This window comes from Natrix helvetica (assembly GCF_964273705.1).
Source record: "Natrix helvetica genome assembly, chromosome: 2".
NCBI classification, from domain to species: domain Eukaryota; kingdom Metazoa; phylum Chordata; class Lepidosauria; order Squamata; family Natricidae; genus Natrix; species Natrix helvetica.
In genome coordinates this window covers 283564130-283588843 of record NC_138552.1, presented here as the reverse complement: position 1 = coordinate 283588843, position 24714 = coordinate 283564130, and the positions used below count along the sequence as shown (strand labels likewise).

At 42.7% G+C, this 24714-nt stretch overlaps 1 protein-coding gene across 6 annotated transcripts in view; it reads left to right on the top strand.

Annotated features, from left to right (window-relative positions):
• Positions 1-23578, top strand: part of CALN1 (calneuron 1) — a 402285-nt gene extending 378707 nt beyond the window's left edge. For all 6 annotated transcript variants that reach the window (XM_081941437.1, XM_081941438.1, XM_081941440.1 and 3 more), the window contains 2 exons: positions 18292-18445; positions 21568-23578. In XM_081941437.1, the coding sequence (XP_081797563.1) occupies positions 18292-18445; positions 21568-21695 (282 nt within the window). In that variant the 3' untranslated portion in view covers positions 21696-23578. The remainder of the gene's footprint in view (positions 1-18291; positions 18446-21567) is intronic.
• Positions 23579-24714: the final 1136 nt, after the last annotated feature.

The following is a 24714-nucleotide window of genomic DNA, read 5'->3' as shown; positions in this document are numbered from 1 at the left end:
TTAAGTGAATCACCCTGATTGTCATACAGTTATTAAGTGAAGCACTGGTCACCTGGTCTTCGGGTTCTGCCACGCCAGCTGGTCTTTGTGCTCGCCGGAGTGCCGTAAACTGAAAATCAGGTTGCCAGCACACACATGCACACTGGCCAGCTGGTCTTTGGGTTTCTGGTGCTTCGGCATGCACAAAGACCAGCTGCCCGGTGCGCATGTGCAGGCCGGAATCCAGAAGAGCAGCTGGCGACAGCAGGTGTGCCCTCAGAGAGGGCTCTGCAAGCCACCTCTGGCACACGTGCCATGGGTTTGCCATCAGGGACTAGACAAACTTTTTTTTTGAAAAAATAGACTGGTCAGATCCTAAACTGGGCATTCAAAACTGGACATTTTTGTCCAGAACATAAAGCAGGAAAACCTGTTTCCCTAGCTCTTTTTATCAGAGGTTTAAAATATATACAGTATATTTAGAGTTTTGTTTTCCTTTGTTTTTAAGCATACTTCCTTGTTCCAGATGGTAGAAAAATGCTACTGCTGTTGTTTGCCTGACGTATCTTTCCTTCACTTTGCAATTTCCACAGCTTCTCAGGCTTAATGATTTGGGAAAGGTCCATGAAAGGCCCCCCTTTGAGATTTAACGGGAGGACTGCAGTGCTGGAGAGGTGATGGTACCATGAAAGAGAGGTTATTCGCACAAAGCCCGGCATATGGTTATAATAAAAGAGCAAAACGTTCTTTCTCCATTTATGAGGACTTTAGTGAGATTTCCTTTTTCTTTTTCCATCTAAAACAATGCATTCAAAATTAAATTGAGCGACAGCGAAAGCCATTTCAGGGCTCCCTTTCTTTTCTTTTGCTTTACTCAGCTCACTCCTTAATCTTGGATATTTCAACATTTTTAATAACGAATAAGGGGGACGCGGTGGCACAGTGACCAAGACGCTGAGCTTGTCGACAGAAAGATAGGCAATTCAGTGGTTCGAATCCCTAGTGCCGCGTAACAGAGTGAGCTCCCGTTACTTGTCCCAGCTTCTGACAACCTAGCAGTTCGAAAGCACGTTAAAAATGCAAGTAGGAAAATAGGAACCACCTTTGGTGGGAAGGGAACAGCGTTCTGTGCGCCTTCGCCATTTAGACATGACCACAGAGATGTCTTCAGACAGCTCTTCGGCTTTGAAACGGAGATGAGCACCATCCCCTAGAGTTGGGAATGACTAGCACATATGTGCGAGGGGAACCTTTACCTTTAATTACAAATATCTCTAAAAAATTTCCACTTCTTGCTGTTGAGGTCACTTTTGCTTGGAGGAAAACCTGAAAAACAATTGTGAGGTGACAAGGCGTGTCAAAAATCTTTGATTAAAGTTGCAGGCCTTGAGGGCTATACAAATTCATCCTTCAAGAAATGTGGTAGCTCTCTGTCAAATACCTGAGAGACAAAGGTGGTATTCAGCAGGTTCTGACCAGTTCTGGAGAACCGGTAGCAGAAATTTGGAGTAGTTTGGAGAAACAGTAAATACCACCTCTGACTGGCCCCGCCCCCATCTATTCTCTGCCTCCCAAGTCCCAGCTGATCGGGAGGGAATGGGGATTTTGCAGTAACCTTCTCCTGTCACACCCACCAAGCCACACCACGCCCACCAAGCCACGCCCACAGAACCAGTAGTAAAATAAAATTTGAAGCCCACCACTGCTGAAAGGATTTCACTCTGAAGTCAACATCTGCTGTTTCTCTCTCTCATATTGTTGAATGCAGAATATAGAATCATAGATTTAAATTATGGGAAGGTAGATCCCAGCTGAATCTTAGCAAAAACTTCCTAACAATAAAAGCTGATCTTTACTTGATGGCAGTAAAAATTACCTAGGAAGGGGATGGATATCCCTTTGCTTTTGTGTTCAAGTAGAAGCTGGGACCCCCTTTTGGGGATCATTTCATTTCCTACCATGGAGTTGAACTTGAACTGATCCCAATCATGCTTTGGTTCTAGAACAGGGGTGTCAAACTCGATTTCATTGAGGACCACATCAGGATTGTGTTTGATCTCGGGAGGGCCTGGGCTGACATGGCCAGGGTGGCTGTGGCCAGCTTGACATCACTCATATTGTGGGTCCCCTGTGTCATGGCCCGAGCGCTTTGCCAGTGAAAACGGGCTCCCAAGCTCCATTTTCGCTGGCAGAAACACTACAGCAGGATCGTATTCTGCCCCATACATCCCTGCGACCAATCCGCTCGCACAGAGAGGGCCTCCTCCAGGTGCCGTCCACCAGACAGTGTCGAGGGGCGGCGCCTAGGAGTAGAGCCTTCTCTGTGGCGGGCCCAGCCCTGTGGAATGACCTCCCTCCGGATATTAGGAATACCTCTGACCTCCGCTCCTTCCGTGTAAAGCTCAAGACCCACCTATTCCAAGTAGCTGGCCTGGCTCAACTATGATCTAACTATATTGCTCCTGACGGGTTTTTTTATTTGGGGTATTTTAATTGCATTCAATTTATTTAGGGGTTTTTAAACATTGTGTTTTTACTTGTTTTTATCTATCAGTTCACCTCCTCCTTGTATATGTCCTGTATATGTCTTGGTATATGTTTTGTTATATGTATGTCGATATATTTATTTCCTATGTTTTGTTGTACGCCGCCCCGAGTCCTTCGGGAGAGGGTGCGGCTAAGAAATAAATATTTTATTATTATTATTATTATTATTATTATTATTATTATTATTATTATTATTATTATTATTGTTGTTGTTGTTGTTGTTGTTGTTGTTGTTGTTATTATTATTATTATTATTATTATTATTATTATTATTATTATTATACGATTGTATCACAGCGGCCAGTTGATTCGCCAGATTTGGCATTGATTACTAGTCGGGCCCCACCCAGGGGCCTAGGACGTCGTAACGTATTTTCGCAATATACGTGCAGATCCAAGCAGTGCAGCTTTTTGCATTTGACTGATGGTGATTTTGTCAAGTTTTAACTGTTTTAAATGTAATTCCAGTGCTTTTGGAATAGCACCCAGTGTGCCGATTACCACTGGAATTACCACTGCTGGTTTGTGCCATAATCGTTGGATTTCAATTTTTAAGTCCTGGTATTTCGCGACTTTTTCATGTTCCTTCTCCTCAACTCTGCTATCACCTGGTATTGCGATGTCTATGATTGTAACCTTCTTTTTCTCAACCAGTGTGATGTCTGGTGTGTTATGCGCTAGTACTTTGTCTGTTTGTATACGAAAATCCCACAGGATCTTGACCATCTGATTTTCGGTGACTTTTTCAGGCTTATGTTCCCACCAGTTTGTTGTTGTTTTAATATTATAATTTTTGCACAAATTCCAGTGGATCATTTGTGCTACTGAATTGTGCCGCAATTTATAATCAGTCTGCGCGATTTTTTTACAGCAGCTGAGTATGTGGTCAACAGTTTCATCAACTTCTTTGCAGAGTCTGCATTTGGCATCATCAGAGGATTTTTCGATTTTGGCCTTAATGGCATTTGTTCGGATAGCTTGTTCTTGCGCAGCCAGGATTAGTGACTCTGTTTCTTTCTTTAATGTACCTGTTGTTAACCATAACCAAGTTTTTTCACTGTCCACTTTATCTTTTATTTTTTCCAGAAATTGACCATGTAAGGCTTTGTTCTGCCAACTCTCCATTCTTGATTTTATCACATCTTTTCTGTATTCTTGTTTCGTCTGTTGGGCCTTCAGTAGATTTTTGTTCTTTACTTCGATTAATAGATGTTCTTGACTTTCTTTTAAATAATCAGCTAGTGCATGTTTTTCTTCTTCAACTATTTGCTTCACTTGTAATAATCCTCTGCCACCTGATTTTCGGGGCAGGTATAGTCTATCAGTGTCACTTCTGTCGTTTTGTTGGCTGGTCCACTTGTAGCCCACTTGTCGACGGATGCCCAGGGACCTCAACATCCGCCGCGGCCCTTGTTAACCCGCGCGACGACCGATGCGGTATAGAATTTTTATTCGTTTCTTTCACCATGTTGTATGGGTTGGCGAGTTTTTTTATGGGGCCAGGTTGCCAACCTGACCCCAACCCTCCTCCTTTCTCATCCGGGCTTGGGACCGGCAATGGCGGAGTTGTTATTATTATTATTATTATTATTATTATTATTATTATTATTATTATTATTATTATTATTATTATTATTACAGGCCAGTCCTTTGTTGTTTCCAGGGTGGCCCTGTGGGCCAGATCTAAGTATCCCTCAGGCCAGATCTGGCCCCTGGGCCTTGAGTTTGACACCCCTGTTCTAGAACATGCCAAAAGATGTCTTCCACTTCTGCTCAGTGACCTTCAAGTAAGGGAGATTTAAGAGAAACCTCTATTTCACATCTGGGTTGGTCACAGGACCAGAGGTTTAGTCTTCTGAGCTTTCAGACTAGTGCTGGAGCCCATCCTCAAGGAACTTATCTCTAGCAGAATGTGTGCTTTCGTCTGCGTGGAGTATTTATGTAGTGCCTGGTTGTTTGTGGCTTTTTAGTTGTTGATTGGGGTGTTGGTGGCCAGTTATTAAGTCATTGGCTGTTGTTTCCTTGTGCTGCCAAGTCCTCAATCAACAGGAGTGCCAATTTACCACCAGCTTATCAGGTACTTAGGAGCTGAGGACTTGGCAGCATAACATCCAAGGACTTAATGACCATGATCAATATCGGAGGTGGTATTCAGCAAGTTATGACAGGTTCTGGAGAACCGATAGCGGAAATTTTGAGTAGTTTGGAGAACCAGCAAATAGGCTGGCCATGCCCCTGCTGCCCCCCGGCCTCCCAGCTGATCTTCTTTTGTTGCTCTGAACAGGAGAACGGAGCTGGAAAGCAGGTTAGTGGGGTGGGATGGGGAGGGAATGGGGATTTTGCAGTATCCTTCCCCTGACATGCCCACCAAGCCATGCCCACAAGGCCACACCATGCCCACAGAACCGGTAGTAAAAAAAAATGAATCTCACTACTGCTCAATACCTCAATCAACAGCTAGAGGCCACATAGAACCAGGCACCACATAGCAATAGCACTTAGACCTATATACTGCTTCATAGTGCTTTTACAGCGCTCTCTAAGCGGTTTACATTACATTACAGAGTCAGCCTATTGCCCCCAACAATTTGGGTCCTCGTCTTACTGACCTCGGAAGGATGGAAGGCTGAGTCAACCTTGAGCCTGGTGAGATTTGAACTGCCAAATTTCAGGCAGCCGGCAGGCAGCAGAAGTAGTCTGCAATACTCCATTCTAACCACTGCACCAGCATGGCTCATAAATACTAAGCATGGAATACCCCAAAGCACACATTCTGGGAGAGAGACGCGCCCTGAGGATGGGCTCCAGAGTCCAAGAGCTCAGAAAACTAAACCTCTGGTCTCAGTGACCAACCCAAATTGAATCCTGCAGAGCTTCATTTATCCTAGTTACCTAATGATTCTATTATTGAAAGATTCAGTTGCCTTTACCTTCCCTAATTGACAGGTAGAATGATTACAGTTTGATCTAGTTTTGGTTTGGTTTTGGTTACCACTATTTGCACTTTGTACAATCACAGCTCTATTCCATCCCATGGTGTCATGTGCTAAATCTATCTATCTATCTATCTATCTATCTATCTATCTATCTATCTATCTATCTATCTATCTATCATCTATCTATCTATCTATCTATCTATCTATCATCTATCTATCTATCTATCTATCTATCTATCTATCTATCTATCTCTATCATCTATCTATCTATCTATCTATCTATCTATCTATCTATCTATCTATCTATCTATCCATCCATCCATCCATCCATCCATCCATCCATCCATCCATCCATCCATCCATCCATCCATCCATCCATCCATCCATCCATCTATCTATCTATCTATCTATCTATCTATCTATCTATCTATCTATCTATCTATCTATGCCAAATACCACTCACTCATCACGAAATCTCCAGAAACGTAAAGCCTACAAACTTGAATTTGGAATGTATGTTCCTCTTGGCTTCTAGGTGCTCGCTAAGAAAGGATTTTTAAAATTGACCATCAGATAATTAGTACTTCTTATACAGTAATTAACACGCTCTGATGCTAAGGGATTCTACTCCCCCTCCCCACCTGAAAAGAACTCTGTTTCAACTGCCAGTTGCCTCATATTCCATTACCTCAGTTCAAACTGGCAGACATTCCACTCCTTCACTCAGGAGAGGTCTGGGGCTCCTTATAATACTAAACATCAGTACCTCACCAAAATGTCTATGCCTTCCACCTATGGAACTGCTTCCGGTCTCAAGGTGGCAGGAGCGATATTCCCTTATGTGTTTCAATCACCGACCACCACTGAGCCAAGGGATTGAACTGGAGTGAACCGGATTTCTTCTGCATTGCCCAATCAGTTTCGTCATGAAGCATGTGTATGCAGCTAGTAAATAAATAAATCCATCCCATGGAGGTATCTTGAGATGCTTAGTTCCCATTTCAACTATTTTTTTAAACCTAATCTAAATAACCTGGGTTGCTTATTTATTTAATATAGGTCTGAGTACACCAAAGCAATTGGTATGATGACTCATAGATATATCATCCCACTGTAAAAGAAAAAGCAGCTGACAGTTATTATTTTTTAGTGTCATCTGTCATTCCTAAGAGGGGGGGGGTGATTTTAAGCCCGATTGGCAGATGGCTCATGAGCAGTGATTTCTGTAAGTCAGCTACCAAGGATTAGAACCACACTCAGTTTCACAGCTAATACTTGGATACTAAGAACTCTATTGGTAAGCATGGTGACCCTTCTGTATTTTGTTGCAGACAAATGACATTATTACATGTCTACTACATCAAGGCTGAAAAAATCTAGTTGACCACTAGATGGCAGAGAAGAGTTCTGTTTCCCCATTGCTGTTTGCTGCCATCTGGTCGCCATCCAGATTATTGCAGCCCAGGTTATGGGAATCTTATAGAAATGTGGTCTATTCAAGGAAGGCGCATGAGGTATTACAAATTCAGGGATGAGAGTCATCCACCATTTTGATCTTTGGAATAGAATAGAATAACAGAGTTGGAAGGGACCTGAAGGTCTTCTAGTCCAACCCCTGCTTAGGCAGGAAACCCTACACCACTTCAGACAAATGGCTATCCAACATCTCCTTAAAATGTTCAGTGTTGGGGCATTCACAACTTCTGGAGGCAAGTTGTTCCATTGATTAATTGTCATAACTGTCAGGAAATTTCTCCTTAGTTTTAGGTTGGTTCTCTCCTTGATTAGTTTCCACACATTGCTTCTTGTCCTACCCTCGGGTGCTTTGGAGAATACCTTGACTCCTCTTCTTTGTGGCAACCCCTGAGATATTGGAACACTGCTATCATGTCATCCCTAGTCCTTCTTTTCATTAAACTAGACATACCCAGTTCCTGCAACCATTCTCCATATGTTTTAGTCTCCAGTCCCCTAATCATCTTTGTTGCTCTTCTCTGCACTCTTTCTAGAGTCTCCACATCTTTTCTACATCGTGGTGACCAAAACTGAATGCAGTCTTCCAAGTGTGGCCTTACCAAGGCATTATAAAGTGGTATTAACGTTTCGCGGGATCTTGATTCTATCCCTCTGTTTATGCAGCCTAGAACTGTGTTGGCTTTTTTGGCAGCTGCTGCACACTGCTGGCTCATATTTAAATGGTTGTCCACTAGGACTCCAAGATCCCTCTCACAGTTACTACTATTGAGCAAGGTACCACATATACTGTACTTGTACATCTTCCTGACATCTGTCTAAAGTCTTCTTTGTTTCCTCAGCCCTGTCTCCTTGCATATCCTGAGAGACATGTGAAAATGTAGGGCTGAATGTCTATAGATGATTGACACTCCAGATCAGGATTATCTCAATGTTGGGGGAGGGGGTGTTCTCAAAAGGCAGTTTTCTTCTCTGAAAACTGGGAGTTGAACTCCATACATCTTCAAAGTGCCAAGGTTGAGAAACAGTGGTGTAATTTATTTAATTTGGGGCAACGAGTCAAGAAGATTTTCTGTTTGTTGCAAGATATTTCCCCAAGATTTTACCAATGTACCTGCTGATATTTGCTTATTTTGGGCTTTCTTTGTCAGAATCTGAAGAAGTAACTTGTAGGGATTTGTTTTTAACTAATAATTTGGCTTTGATATTATAAACTAATAAACATGGATATTTTTAGAGTGAAGCAGCATAAATAAATAAACAAACTGATCTTAGCCAAGCAATCCCCCTTCCCCAATCTACACATACATGTGTGACTAGGAAATATAATATCTGTTGGCTGGGGAGCTGGAGAAAATATCTCTACGTGTTTGCTAGCAGTCGAAAATGACTTGATAGAACATAATCTGTCAATCCAATGACTGGAGATATACTCTTGTTACATACCCATGTTACTCAAAAAAATCCTGTAGAACAGTGTTTCTCAACCTTGACATCTTTAAGATGGTTGAACTTCACTTCCCAGACCTCCCCAGCCTAGTTTAACCTTAACCCGTGCTGGCTGGGAATTCTGGGGGTTGAAGTCTACTTGTCTTGAAGTTTGCAAGGTTGAGAACCATTGCTGTAGAACAATATGCTTGGTGGAAGTTTGTGCTAAAAGCTGTTGTGATTTCAGGAATTTAAGTAATTTGAACAATAAATATCTAATTTTAGATTTTAGTTTCTGGTTCAAAAATTAGTTTAAGAAGGCCTTTAAAAGTGGAGACAATGAGAGAACCAATATCAAAGACATAATAAATCCATATTCTGTTCACCCCAAAACATGAGGACACATGGATGACACTGTAGGGGGGGAGGTATTAGTTTAGTTGTGTATTCCTCACACGTAAATGTTTATCTGCTTAGTCTTGCTACTAAGTACTTGCTACTTATCCAAGACTAAGTAGTGATTATCTAGGAGAGGGGTGTCAAACTCAAGGGCTTCAAGTCGGATCTGGCCCACAGGATGCTTATATCTGGCTTCTAAGCATACCAAATCTGCATTTCTAAAAGCTGGCCTCCTCAGTTTCTGCTTGGGGGCAGGGAGACTGGTGCTGGTTTCTGTCTCCATTAAGATTTTTTTTTTCCTTTAGAGGAAATATTCTATCCTGCCTTTTTAAAATATTTCCCAAAATGTTTCATTCTTCTGGAATGAATGAATGTTTTGGTCTCCAGTCCACTAATATGTTTGGTCTCCAGTCCCTTGATCACTCTGGTAGCTCTCCTCTGCACTTTGCTCTGCTTTGCAGCACGACATATCATCATCACGGAGTTCTATAGCACCATTTCTTAACTTCAGCAACTTTCAGATGTGTGGACTCCAACACACAAACACACACACACACACACACACGCTGCAGAATTCTGGAAGTTGAAGTCCATGTGTTCTTAAAAGTTGCTGAGGAACTTTTAATTAAGAAATATGAATTAAGAAACATTGTTCTGCTGAAACTGTAGAGATTAAGAGGAATATAAATGTATCCCTTAGATTTATGAGAATAATAATTGCCATTTGACAATGTACTCTTGCTCCTCTCGATTAATTCCCCTTACCACTTTTACCTCTCAAAGTAGCAGCTATTACTCTAATAATTAATTTGTAAATGAATCTACCCAGGTTGAGAGAAATAGGGGCATGGGACATATGTTCCGCAGAATTTAGCATTCCAAAACAGCACAAGCTTAATCTTCCCATCGTTCCTTTTTTTTTCCCTTCTGAAATTATGACCTTAACTCATATATAATGCAATTCATCAATACAATTCATCATTAATATATCATCCCGTAGCCTGTAAACCACCTGGATAAGGTGAAAGATATAGTTCTTGTTCATTGGGATCCTATAAAAGTGTCCACAGGAGTGTCATTAATCCATACACAGCTTTTACAGTTGTGCGACAAAATTCTCCAGTGACCCATTGAGGGCATATACCCATGATGGCGAACTAATAGCACACGTGTCACAGGTGGCACATGGAGCCATATCTGCTGGCATATGAGCCATCAGCTCCGGTGCGCATGTGCACTCTGGCCACCTGATTTTCAGCCTTTTGGAACCTGGGGGATGCCATTTTCATCCACACCAGGCTTCAGGAAAGCCTCTGGAGCCTGGAGAGGGCGAAAACGGGCCCAATGAGCCAACCAGAAGTTCGGAAACAATCCACTTCCGAAGGGCCTCCAGAAGGCCGGGGGAGGCTGTATTCGCCCTGCCCAGGCTTCAGGAAAGCCTCCGGAGCCTGGGGAGAGAGAAAACTCCCGCTTCCACATGTGTGTGTGTGTGTGTCATGCATGCATGCGCAGGTGAGTGGGGCACATTGCATTGTGGGTGAGGGCTATTGTGCGGACACACAAAATTTTGGCACACATTTACAAAAAGGTTCGCCATCACTGGCATATACTTCAATGGATCCAATAAACAATAGCAGTAAATGTTAGCTTATCTCTTTCATCTGATCTGAGTTTCCCTTCTGTCTCCTCTCTCTCTTTCGCCAGTCAGATATCCTAAAAAAATTGGGGGGGGGAGGGGGAAATGAAATCATGCAATAAGGTTTCCCAATTTTTGGTTCACACTGTTTCACAATAAATGCATTTTTTTTCTATTTTCTTCAACCCACACGTATTTTTGCAATTTTCCCTTTGAGCTGACATTCCTAATTAAAAATAACTTCTTACAAACTTTGCTAGGATAGTACCAGCCACTCTTCTGAAAGATTGATTGATTGTCTGCCTTCAAGTCATTGTCAACATATGGTTATCTACAGTGGTGAAATTCAAAAATTTTCCCTACCGGTTCTGTGGGCGTGGCTTGATGAGCATGGCTTGGTGGGCATGTGACTGGGTGGGCATGGCATACCCTTTGGGGTTGTGTGTTCTGTTAAAATACAGCCTGTTGTGCCTTCAAATGGCTTCTACTGTACTGCCATAAAATGGCTTCTACTGAACAGCGCTGAGGAGTTGCCATGGTAAGGGCTTCACAGTACTCCACTAGGGGGCTCCCTCTGGTAAGGGGGGAAATCCAACATTAGAAATTGCGGCAACGTTCATGGAAGGAGGGTTGGGGTAAATAAATACTTGGGCAACAGCAGGTCATCAGCTAGTATGGTGTAAATCTGTCCCTTCCCCATCTTAACAAGTGGAGTACTTGGTCCACCTTGTCAGGATTCAGATGCTAAGCAAGAGCTAGGCTAAGTTAATGCTTTGATGAGAAATCACCAGGGCTACAGTCTAATATGAAAAGTCAGGAATAAAAACTCTGAACAACTCAGTAAAAAAATCAGGTTTGAGCTATTGCCAGGAAAGCTTCACATTGTGTCCCTTTGGCCCACAGATTGAAGGCTTAGGGCACCTATGCCTTATTCACTTCAAACCTTCCTTAGAATGATCAAGGGATCCTGCCATCCTTCTTGGTCGTGAGATTATTCTGAGAATCTCTGCGAAGAAGGAAGATTTTCCTCTCTGATGGATGTTTTGCAAAGATTATTTAAAGGCATGATTAAAATGACCTTGGTAAGAGGCCAAAAAAAAGCAGTATCTTGCACAGGAAAGCTGAAAGATTGTCAAAAATTGGTGGAGGGTTTCAACTCCCACAGATATTAATTTATAACACTTTCTTTCATTCTCTAAGCAAAGTTTTCCAGGTCAGTTTGAAAAGATCAGTAATAGGCAAAGATTTATGTGATGTGAAGAGAAACCAGAGTTATACCTAACTTCAAATGCAAAAGCCAGAAATTCATAATGCTCATTACATCAGTAGTTTAAGATGAAACTAATGATAGAATATCTACTTTCCTGACTTTGGTTTTATATCCAACACTGTAAGGTATATAAACAATAGAAAGTTTAAGACTTTTAAGTATATGACATAAATATCAAGGCGCTGAAATCTTTTTTTGCCAAATTCTGACAAAACAAAATTACAAAAATTGGGGAAGCTGGATTCATTGAACAACCACAGCGATTTGCTGCTGTAAAAAATGTTGTATAATCAGGTCAGATTCAACTTACAACCACAAGGATGAATAAACAGAAATTCTGGTTCCGATTATAGTCCTAAATCAAGAACTACCTGTAACTGCTGGTAAATGAGACTCAAGGACATCATGACCCAATCTCACTGTTTTAAAAGCCTGAATGGGAAACACAGCACTAAACTGTACTATAGTTTGGTCTTAACAGTCAGCTGAGTAAGTGTAGGGGAGTAATGTATTACGTGGTGTTTAGTCTGCAGTTAGGGTAAAATGATGGGCATCTGGCAGAAACCACAGTGATGTTGATGTCATTACACACATTATTAAAAAATGCATATAGGAGCCCTTAAATTAAGCGAGATTTCTGGTGACTACATCTACACTTTTGGCAGTATTGCAGAAATGGCTTCCCATTGTCTCTTCCAGTTTGTGTTTCCATCTTCCCAGACTATCCTGCAGCTCTGAGATATCTAGGTCAGTCCTTTTCAACCTTGTCATCTTGAAGACATTCAGACTTCAACTCCCAGCATGCTGGCTGGGGAATTCTGGAAGATGAAGCACATACATCTTCAAGCTGTCAAAGTTGAAAAACACTAATCTAAGTGGTCTCCCATCCAAATCCTCACTGGGGCTGATTGTCAACTCTGAAGCGAATCTGACTGAAGCCATCTTCTGTTGCCTCATATTTGCCACAAACTCGTAAGGGGGAGGAGGGACATGTTAACCTAGCTAGTAGTCAAACAAAAAGCTTTCTCGTGGGAACCAAGGTCAAATGCACAGGGGCCAGTAGAAGGAGGAGGAAAGTTAACCAAGGAGCCTGCCAAAGGTCCTGAGTGGAGAATGTGACCTGTGACAATAGGGGAGGGTATTAAATGCTATTTTAATTATGTCATTACTGGGGAAAACTTTTCAGAGTTGGTTTTCACTGACTGCGCTGATTTAATGCATCCAATAAACAGGTTCTTTGAGGAATCTACCTGCCTTGGAGTTCTGCTTTTGATGGGTGTATTACTTGGAACACTGACAGTGATATTACTTAATTTCTGAGACCAAGCAATGTATCCTTTGAGTCAAGCCCAACTCCTGTGTTGTTTTCTTGACAACAATATAGAAGAAAACATCATTTTCTTCTTCTGCAATCTTTCAGATATAGATAACTGTCCAGGAATCCTCTTAAATAACCAGGATTATTCTTAGCTTCTGAGAGTCACTAAAGGCGATTATGTTTTGTCACTTGCTGGAGCATAGCCAAAAAAAGTTGTCTCTAATCTTCCTCCACCAGCCACTTGTTCTGTGACTATTCAAAGTTACAAAAATACTGAAAAGGAGACTTAGGACCGGTCCTCCAAGTTACAGCCATAGCAACATCCCAATGTGTTCTTGCAACCTTCCCTGTCAATTTCCAACTGTGACAAGCGAAGTCAATGGGGAAGCCAGCAGGAAGTCACAAGCCATGGTCATGTGACCTTGTGCTTAACGGCCCCTGGAAGTTTGCTAAACTGCAGGTAAAACTGATTAACTGACGTTGTAACTCAGGCATGGTCACATCATGTTCTATTTTATGACTGCATCATTAGCAAAAGTGTTGGAGTGGTGCTGTAGCTGAGAGGTGGCGCTCTTGCCTCAGAATTAGGAGTCTGTGAGTTCGATCCTATATAGAGAAAGATATTTCTCATTCTCATTTCTCATTGAGATTACTGTTCTGATCTAGGCTTCCCCAAAAAGCACGAGGCAGAGTCCTGGTCCCAACAAAACCCATTCTATTAAACGAATGAGAATTCCTCTCATTCACATTCAGCAAGGCCTGGCAAACAGTCTTTCAAAGGTATATGACCACAGTCCTTATCTATCTTGGAAAGCTGCCATGTAAATATTTTCCAAATGAGGTGCTGTGCAAGGAAAGACTGGGCACAGAGTCTCTGAGATTCACACTCATGAAAATAATCTAATAATAATCTAATGACAAATGCATTGTTTCCTGCAAAAGCCCACTCCTTTTTCGCTCCTCTTTTATTTCCTATGGGAGGGGCCATTCACTTTCTACCTCCGGCTTTACTCCCAAGTATACCCTGATTTCTGAGTTGTTCTTTTCCTCTGGCAGCTCTGTGCATGCGCACACTGGGAACAGGCTCCAGCTGTTCCTCTGCCTCACTGCTGTCTAGCTCCGTAGGCATCTCATCACTGCCAGATGGCCTCGACCCCACCTCTGCCTCCAATGCAGAGCCCTTGTCTGAGCCTTCCCCAGCCTCCAGGACTGGCCCATGCTCCTCCCCAACCTCCTCGCTGTCCGACTCTGCTGCCAGCTCCACTGGCCACTGGCAGGCCACAACAAATATATATTTTTGAACAAACCTCCGCATTGGCAACAGGAAGGACATCCAGCCATTAAAACACTCTGCTAGCTCCATCCAGTTGCCCAGACTCCACCCTGCAAGGAATTACGGGTTTGTTAAAAGATGATGATGATTAGCAAAAGTGTTATCAGTCCCAATTTTAATGAGTAATTGAAGAATACTCGTGCTGTATTTTATCTCTGGCAGTGGGGATGTAACCACCATCAACTGGTTCTGGCTGTAGCCACCGTATGCCTTGTATCTGAAAGTAAGAGCAATCATCACAGCTTCTGGCCATCCAGATAATTTGAAAACAACTCCCAGTCATTTCTGACTGTTTTCATCCTTCGTCCAGAAGACCAGTGTTCTATTTCTGCTTCAAAAGATGCTCTTTGTGCAACGCAGAGTTCTGAGTAATATTTGCAAGGCCTTTTTTTTTTCTTAAGTTCCTTTTTGTGGCTCAATGAAACCTTTGCTATAATGCCAAAAAGCTCACCCACCCAACTAGTTCACCTGCACAGCCGTTACTAAAAATAGCCATCAATCAATTGCTAAAGTTTTCTCCTTTATCATCCACAGCTGACAGTGATGCCCACCTGACTGGCTTGCTTACCAAGCCATAAGCTGGCTGATTTACAAACTCTGCATTTCTTTTCTCTGGCATCTGGAGTTACTATAAAAAGCCAGTGTCATTTGTGACATTCACACTTCAGGAGCTGTTTCCTTTTAAAAAATGTGTTTGGCTACCTCTTGTGGGCAACAGGAAAATAACCTTTGCAGTTCTTCTATCAAGCTCACGCTTAGAAATATATATCCAGCACCTACCAGTTGTAGAGGTTCGGACAATGGTGGTAAACCTATGGCACGTATGCCGGAAGCGGCACGCAGAGCCATCCCACGCGGGACATGTAGCCTTGCTGGCGTCTCTTCCACGTTCCTGTGCACACACACATGCGCCAGTCAGCTGGACTCTGCATGCGCAGGAGCACCAAAACGCAGAAGCAGAGCAGCGTGCTGGTGTGCATGCATGCGCCGGCACCCAAACCTCCGGGTTTTCGTCACGTCTATTTGTGATGGCCAGCTGTTAATCGGGGAGGCAGCGGTGCTGGAAACCGGAAGTTCTAGTGCCAGCACATGCATGCGTGCTGGAATGCTGCTCTTCCAGGTTTCACTGTCCCGTGCACACAAAGGCCAGTGAGGCCACACGGTCCAGGCAGGACAGTTTTGTGTGCCATTTGTGGCACGCAGGTCAGCACACGGTGATGTAAAAGGTTAGCCATCACTGGTTTAGGATCTGACACTTGACATAGGTTATATTCATGTGCTGTATGCCACTTGGTTTCTGTAGTTAGAATGGAATAACAGAGTTGGAAGGGACTTTGGAGATCTTCTAGTCCAACCCCCTGCTTAGGCAGGAAACTCTACACCACTTCAGACAAATGATATCCAACATCTTCTTAAAGATGTCCAGTGTTGGGGCATTCACAACTACTGGAGGCAAGTTGTTCCACTAATTAATTGTTCTAACTGTCAGGAAATTTCTTCTTAGTTGTAGATGGCTTCTCTCCTTGATTAGTTTCCACCAGTTGCTTCTTGGCCTGTTCTCAGGTGCTTTGGAGAATAGCTTGACTCCCTCTTCTTTGTGGCAGCCCCTGAGTTGTTGTGCTATTGTCATTTATCATCATCACTACTACCAATCAGAGGTTTGAGATGTTTGCTCTTTGTTGAACTACATCATACGATATCTAATTCACAAAAATATGCAGAATCCATGGAGAACTCACCAATAGATATTATGAGTTTCCCTGGACCTCTTCAAATGTTGTCGCTGAAATTTTACTGCAAAATGATAAAGGGATGGTATGGGTTAAATAAAAGGAGATAACAGACTCTTTAAATAATGATCACAACGGCATAAAATAAGAAATAGTTAATGGGTCTGTGAGGAAAGTAAAGGACAAGAAGTGAAATGTGGTTTTTTTAAGTTGGATGTTTATGTATCTATTTATAATTATAAAATATATGTACATGCATAAGTATTGGGTTCATTCAACCTAGGGAACTCAATCTGTTGCTATCTCAGTATAAAATCTTTGCTTCCTTGTGTTGGGTGTGCAGTCTTCAGTGCCCTGTTCAGATGGGGTTGGATTGGAAAACTATCCCAAAGGCACTTTTCCAAAAAGTGATTGGACTTTCTTGGGTTTTTCCCACTTAAAAACATTTTGCTTCTCATCCAAAAAGCTTCTTCGGTTCTGTTAAGTCTAGGTGCCTTTTGGAAAAGTACCTTTGGGACAACCATGATGCCTCCAAAGACACTAGAAGGTTATTTGTTCCTATGTTCTCTTACTATTCAGCCAACCTCCATATAGACAGGACTCTGGCAGGTTCTTTCAAATGATGCTTCATGACCTAACCAAAGAAATTATGTCTCTGCATAGATTCCATAGCCACATGGCTGCATCTCATACTGAGGAGATCAGCCTCCAAAGGTCGATTCAGCTAGCCTACACATAGTCAAGCTACACGTTCTTCAGAAAGATGCCTTAGGACCGGGACGGCGAACCTATGGCACACATGGCACAGATGGCACATGGAGCCATTTGTCAGGGCAGGCGAGGCGTTGCCGTGTCAGCTGGCCAACGCACGCATGCGTACACTGGCCAGCTGAGTTCAGCCTTTTTTAAAGCCATTTTTCGCCCTCTCCAGAGGCTTTATAGGAGCCTGGGGAGAGTGAAAATAGCCTCCCCTGTCCCCCCCCCCCAGGAGGCCCTCCGGAAGCTTCAGGAGTTTCCCTGAACCCTCCGGAGTGCAAAAAAATGGTCCTACGGGCAAACTGGAAGTTTGGGGATGGACTTTCAGTTTGCTCGTAGGGCCATTTTTAGTCCTCCGGAGCCTTCAGGGAAGCCTCCTGAAGGTCCCTGAAGGCTCCGGGGGACAAAAAACGACCCTATGAGCAAACCGGAAGTCCATTCCCGAATTTCTGGTTTGCCTGTAGGGCTTGTTTTTTGCGCTCTGGAAGCTTCAGGGAAGCTCCTGAAGCCTCCGGAGGGCCTCCTGTGGGGGGGCAGGGGAAGCTGTTTTTGCCCTCCCCAGGCTCCTATAAAGCCTCGGGAGCCTGGGGAGGGTGAAAAAAGCATGCAAAAAATGGGGGGAGCGCTGGTCATGCACGCATGTGCGCTGAGGATCGTGCATTGCATTATGGGTGTGGCACACCAGCGTGTGACCACCCCCCCCAATGCTCCCCCTCTTTTGGCACACGAGCCAAAAAAGGTTTGCCATTGCTGCCTTAGGATAAAACCTAACAACTGATTTGTGTATGTGTGTGTGTGTGTGCGTGCAGATTTCACAGACACCCTGGGGATATACCAAGAGCTGTACACTTTTTTCCCGAATGTCATCACTCTGCTTAATAACTAATTCCCACAACACTGTCAATAATTCACCAAGAATGTACTGCTATTATTCTTCTCTTCCTTCCTAGTATCTATCTCTCCCCACTTATGATTATAACCCTGTTGCTTGTATCTTTCAATTTATATTGTTTTTATTCGTTTCCTAGTACGATTTGATAGCTTATTAGTAACCTTGACTATCACAAAGTGGTGTACCTTTTTATTCTTGATGAATGTATTTTTATTCTCCTTATGTTTACTGAGAGCAGATGCACCAAAGACACTTGGCCAATGAAGAATTCTATTCTATTTTATTCTATTCTATCCTACCCTATTCTACTCTACTCTACTCTACTCTACTCTACTCTACTCTACTCTACTCTACTCTACTCTACTCTACTCTACTCTACTCTATTCTATAATAAAAGTATTGGATTTGGGAGGCCAGCAAGTCCCATTTCACTGGCTAACATTTTGCTCTGAAAAGGTCTGAGAACAAAGAGGCCATTTCTTTGTGAGCGTATATCTCTTATGAAATTGGGGGACAGGTTTGAACAAAGTGCAAGGACCTTTGATAGTGTTTTGGTGCAAACTCTGACTAAATTCTCCCATTTTCTCTCCCCAGTTTGACATGCAACGGATAACACTGGAGGAGCTTAAACATATCCTCTACCATGCATTCCAGGATCATTTAACAATGAAGGACATTGAAAATATTATCATCACTGAAGAGGAGAGTTTAAATGAGAACTCTGGTAATTGTCAAACGGAATTTGAAGGTGGGTTTCTTTCACACATAGAACACATAAAATGATTTGACTTTCTTCCTCCTCATAGAGCACGTTGAACAAGTGAAATGTTTCACTTGTACAGGTAATCCTTCAACATTCTCCCATACTGGAGCCTGGAATTTCTGTCATATGTTATGAAGGTTGTAATTTGTGGCAATCGCATGACCAAGCTTGATTTTCCATTTTTGACAGCAGTTGTTACCGTATTTTTTGGAGTATAAGATGCTCCGGAGTATAAGAAGCACCTTAGTTTTTGGGGAGGAAAATAAGAAAAAAAAATTCTGCCTCTACCTACCAGCATCCATGGTATTCATATGGCTAACATCCTGTCAGTGTGTGAGAGAGTTGGGGGCTGTTTGGAAACGAACAGTATTTGCTGTGTGAGTCACAAGGAAGGAGACAGCAAGGAGCTGCCTGCTGTGCTGATATCTGAAACTAAAATTGAAAGTGAAACTTCTCTGCTTAACTACCACTTTGTAAAACCTGCTTTTGGCATTGTATATTTACTTAATGTGTTATATTATATATAAAGAGAAATTATTGAATCCTGCTGAATCAGTTACTTGTGTGTGCTTTCTGAATGTGATGGCTGCTGCAAACTCAACACGTCCTCGCAGCAAATAGCAAACAGCCAGGTCAGCTTCAGGACATTATTGCAGCCTGATTCAGCACGAGAAGCTGATTAGCGGGTGAATCGGCCTCCCGGAATACCCCCAATCAGCTGTTCCAGGTGCAGGGATTGCCACAGACCATCGCTTCCTCCGTGCCTCGCCTTTTTGGCTACATTTGGTGTAAAGGAAGGAAGGAAGGAAGGAAGGAAGGAAGGAAGGAAGGAAGGAAGGAAGGAAGGAAGGAAGGAGAATGAAGAAGGAAGGAAAAAGAGGAAGGAAGGAAGGAAGGAAGGAAGGAAGGAAGGAAGGAAGGAAGGAAGGAAGGAAGGAAGGAGAATGAAGAGGAAGGAAAAAGAGAAGGAAGGAAGGAATTAATTCAAAATAGGCTAAGCCATTATGTGATTTCTGTGATCTTGGTTCAGAGCAAGGAATCTTCAGCCATTGTGGCTTGAGGAAAAAAATAGGGAAGTCCTGCCTTAGCACTTGTCCACCACAGGTGCCCCCAACATGAGTGACATCAAGCTGGCCACATCTACCCTGGCCACGTCTACCCCAGCCATGCCCACCCCAGCCCCCTGAGGTCAAACACAACCCTGATGTGGCCCTCAACAAAATCAAATTGGACACTCCTGCAATAGAGGATTTTTTTTCTGTCAGATAAAACACACGGCAATCCTGTTTCAGGAAAAAACAAGATTCCTAATCATACTTTTTTAAAAAAAAAAATCAAATCCGTTACTCAGGCACCAAGTTTGCAAATCATAGATTGAGGTCATAGATTGCAAAGCCGTGATGTTTGTGGCTGAGTGTATTGACTAAAGCCATTTATTGTGCTTGATAAACTTCACTCCATGGCCAAGAAGATAGTTGGAACTCAGCCAAATGTGGTTTATTTGACAAGTTACTTAAATCGTGGCTTTGCACAACATGTGGGCCTAGAAGTTGAGGAAATTGTCAGGATCTACTGCCATCATGTGGCTTAGTGCTTCTTTCTTTCTTTCTGACTTTTCTTTTGAGAGTGTTTTTAAAAGATCTTTTATTGGTTAAGATATTCTCTGGTTGTTTTTTTTTCCCTGTAGACTTTTCATTATAAGGCAAAGTTAACATAATCAGTCACACTAATGATCCATTGCACCAAGAATAGAATAATTCTTTTTTATTATTTCAGAGGGTTTTTTTTTTAGGATGATTATAATAAATAATAAAAGGATATCAGGAAGAGACTGGACAGCCATCTGTCTAGAATATACCATAGTATAGGGCAGCCTGTTTGAGCAGGGAGTTGGAATAGAAGACCTCCAAGGTCCCTTCCAGCCAATTGATTCTATAATTGTTATGTTTTAAAATAGAAATGAAAATAAAGATAGTAGGGAAATGGGAAGGGAAAAGAAAGGGACAAGTGTGGGATAAAGGAAAAAAGAGGGGGTGGGAGCATTGACTTCCAACTTTTTTCAGTGCAGTAAATTACAAAGTAAAATTACAGCCTCAACTTTTTACTTTTGCATATTTAGTATATACTAGCCATTTCTAGAGTGCAATAATTCAACCCTGAGCTATGTCTATTTTCCCCAGTGGCAATCTCTTGGAAGAAATTGCATTTGGAGCCTTGGTGGCATAGTGGTTGGAATGTAGTATTGCACGCTGACTCTGCCCACTGCCAGAAGTTCAATCCTGACCAGCTCAAGGTTAACCCATCCTTCCGAGGTTGATAACATGAGGACCCAGATTGTTGGGGGCAATATGCTGACTCTATAAACCACTTAGAGACGGTTGTAAAGCACTGTGAAGTGATATACAAGTCTACGTGCTGCTGCAATTGCTATTGTTGTGGCTTGTCAGCTGCCAGCCCCTCTAGCAGCCAAATCAGATGAGGAGGTGGGGTGGGAGTCAGGATCAGCATCAAGGCAACCTGAGAGCTCCGAGGGGGAAGAGGGAACGTGGAGCTGGCAGAGAGAGAGAAAGAGGCAGAGGCGGAGCCTGGGCCATTTGTCAGCCCTCAGATGGAGAGTCAACAGCCCCCAGGTCTGGAGGTGGCTGATGAAGAAGAGGAGGAACAGTTGGGTCCAGTGACTGATATGCAGATGTGTCGAAGGCAGAGGAGAGGAGAGCAGTGGAAATCTATGGGCCGATCCTTGGGATGGAAGAGCCACAGCTGCTAGCGAAGCCCCATCCCAACTCTGGGGATAAAAGGCAGGGGGCGGGGATGAATAGATGTGGCAGACAACTATTCATCTTCCAGCCAGCTAGACTTCCAGACAGTTAGTCTGCAGTGAGAGAGAAACTTTTTGCCGGGGCTGCTAGCACTCCTAATAAAGGAATCTTTTGAGTTCACTTCAGAGGGTTTGTTCTGTTTGGAGAGCTGGGTCAGAACAGCTATTTGATTCCCCTTTTATACACCAGATAAAAACTGCTCAAAAAAAAAGTATCTGTTGTTCACGCAGAAAGAATCGATTTTTCACTTTTTACCTCTTCCCCCTCCTTTTTTTTATTTCTCTTTAGTGCATTCCCAGAAACAAAACCGACAGACCTGCGTACGGAAGAGTTTAATATGCGCTTTTGCTATGGCCTTTATTATCAGCGTCATGTTGATCGCAGCCAATCAAATCCTCCGAAGTGGCATGGAGTAGCCACATCACTGTGAAACAAATGCTCCACGCATGCGCATGCTGCCCGGTGAACTAATCTCCCTGATCAACTTTCAAATCAACGGGCAAAGGAGAGAGAGAGAGAGAAAGAGAAAGAGAGAGAGAGAGAGAGAGAGCACGTGTGAACAAGAGCGAAGGTTAAGAGGAACGGTTCGGCAGGAAAACTGTATCCGGCAGCATATCTGTAAATCAACCATATCCTTTTGGCAGGGACATCAAAGGGCTGTCTTAATGCTTTAATGGGGGATTTTTGTTTTGTTTCCTAATGCAATAAAAAAAGAAAAGAAAACCATAAGCCCTGAATTATATTTTTGATGTGGTAGCAGTAGTTGAAAACAAGGATGCATCGATCAAGTCTCAGAAACTGGTTGCGTAGTAGCATCGCCTACACTGGCAAGGACACTTTCACGCATCTCTTTTTAAGTGTCCCATCTTCCAGGAAATGGAATGTCCACATCACCACAAGCAAGTTTGAGACCATGATCTCTACAATTTCATCTGACTTCAGGGTTTTTTGATTCAAGTGCTGAAGGAACCAGTGAGAAATCCGCGTCTGGAGACACGGATATGAATGAAGCTGGTTCAGAGAAGTTTTTGCTCTTCATCTACAGAGACATAAGACTGGTGCAACGTTTTGTGTTTTCAAACCAGTGCATTCCACTCATCCACTTCCTGCTTTCCCATCGACGCTTTTATGTAAGGAAAATGAAGTTATGCTGGGCATGTCACAGAAGCCAATGCAGAGTCTTCCTATCCTGTTTTCCAACAATGCTGTAAAAAGTTATTGGGCGCCTTGATCCAATGTATAAATAGCTTCATATTCAATATACAGTCTCTATTGATCTTATTCAAATCTGTCTTATACCAAGATTTCCAAACAGAATTTTCCCAGCTTAGTATCTTAGCACATTTTGCTACAGCGATCCTAAAGGTAAATGATATCTGTATATGATTGTAGTGTGAGGGTTTAAAATGGGTCGAGGAAGTGCTAATTGTCTTGAAGCCTGATGTGAGGTTGCTCCTGCTTTAGGATGGACATCTCCAGTTGAGTTTTTCCCAATGAGAGCATGGATTGGTCCAGCACCACAGACCATAATAGCCTTAACTGCAAAGATGGGGATAGCTCAGTCAACCAGTAGCCAGGAACAACTTGGTGATATGTGATCAGGAAAGGAAATTGTTCTAGAAACAGGCACCAGAATTTACCTTCCATACCTTTTGCGTCCTGCCCAGACTGTGGCTGATATTGTAACTCATGTGACTTTCCTCTGATTAAGCTCCCTCAAATTGAACGATGCTTCCTCTATCTTTTGGGGTTAACCCAAATCGATTGGAAATGAAGCAGAGGTGGGCCAACTTTGAGTTGACCTCAGTTTATTTCTGGGGTGGTGTTGGGGGGCATAATGAAATATGGAGACACAGCCTGTTTGACTAGTTTAGGAGACATATATTGTGTTTAGGAGACATATTGTGTTTAGGAGACATACATCGTGTGAATTATCCATAATTCTATGAAATAAACTGTATGAACATAGTTCTCGGGGAGCCATACGCAAGAGTGTAGCTACAGTACTACTTCTCCCTTCTTTGCATTTCCCTTAACTTTCCGAGCACACATACCGTATGTATGGAGAGGATGCACAGATGCATCAATTGGAATGAACTCCACTGAGTGAATTCGCTTGTATGAATTGGAAGGGACCTCATAAGTCATCCAGCCTGACTCCTTGCTCAGTGCAAGAAGCCACAAAATCCTTCATGCTAAGCTACTAGCTTCTCGTTTGAAATCTGCAGCAAGGAGTAGTCCGTCATTGGTCTCGGTAGACCATTGGACCGATAAGCAGGTTGTACCGTGGGTGTGTATGTGTGTGGTCTATGTGCATATAAAGTCAAGCTTAGTTTGTGGTGAGTTTGTGTATGTATATATAGAAAAAAAAACCATGTAATTTTTCTGGCAACGTTGCAGAAATGGTTTTGCTGCTTGCCTTCTGCGTTCATATACACATATCTGCATATATAGAAAATGTTGTACTTCAAATTTTTCACATGAACTGTGAACCTGTGCTACCCTATTCAGAACACCCCCAACTCTCCTTTAGGCAGCCAGATCATCAAAATAAATCTCTGTGTTATTTTTTTTAATTAGCATTCTAGTTTTTAAATGTAAGAGATTTCTATCCTTCTTTGCAGGGATGTGGTGGCTCAGTGGCTAAGATGCTGAGCTTGTCGATCAGAAAGGTCGGCAGTTCGGGGGTTTGAATCCCTAGTGTTGCATAATGGAGGGAGCTCCCATGACTTGTCCCAGCTTCTGCCAACCTAGCAATTCGAAAGTACGTAAAAAATGCAAGTTGAAAAATAGGAACCCCCTTTGGTGGGAAGGTAACAGTGTTCTGTGCGCCTTCGGCATTTAGTCATGCTGGCCACATGACCACGGAGACGTCCTCGGACAGCCCTGGCTCTTCGGCTTTGAAATGGAGATGAGCACCGCCCCCTAGAGTTGAGAATGACTAGCACATATGTGCGAGGGGAACTTTTACCTTTACCTTATCCTTCTCTGCACAACCACCTGAAAGTAGTTTAGAAAAACTGAAAAAATTTGTAGAGGTGACTGCAGCAGCAAAAAAGAAAGAAAAAAAATTTGAAGTAATAAATGTGAACAACAAAATAATAGCTTAATATAGCCAATTTACAGGTAGTCCTTACTTACCACGGTTCATTTAGTGTCCATTTGAAGTTCCAACAGTTACAATGGTCTTGAAAAACGGCATGACTGTTTTTCACACTTATGACCATTACAGCGTCCCCGTGATCACATGATCAAAAATTCAGACGCTTGGCAACTGACTCATATTTACGACGGTTGCTGCATCCTGGGCTCACACAATCCCCTTTGGCAAATCTGGCGAAGCCAAATTCACTTGGCAACTGGAGTGATTTCCTTAACAGAGGTGGCAAGAAAGGTCGTAAAATGGGGCGACATTCACTTAACAACTGTTAACTA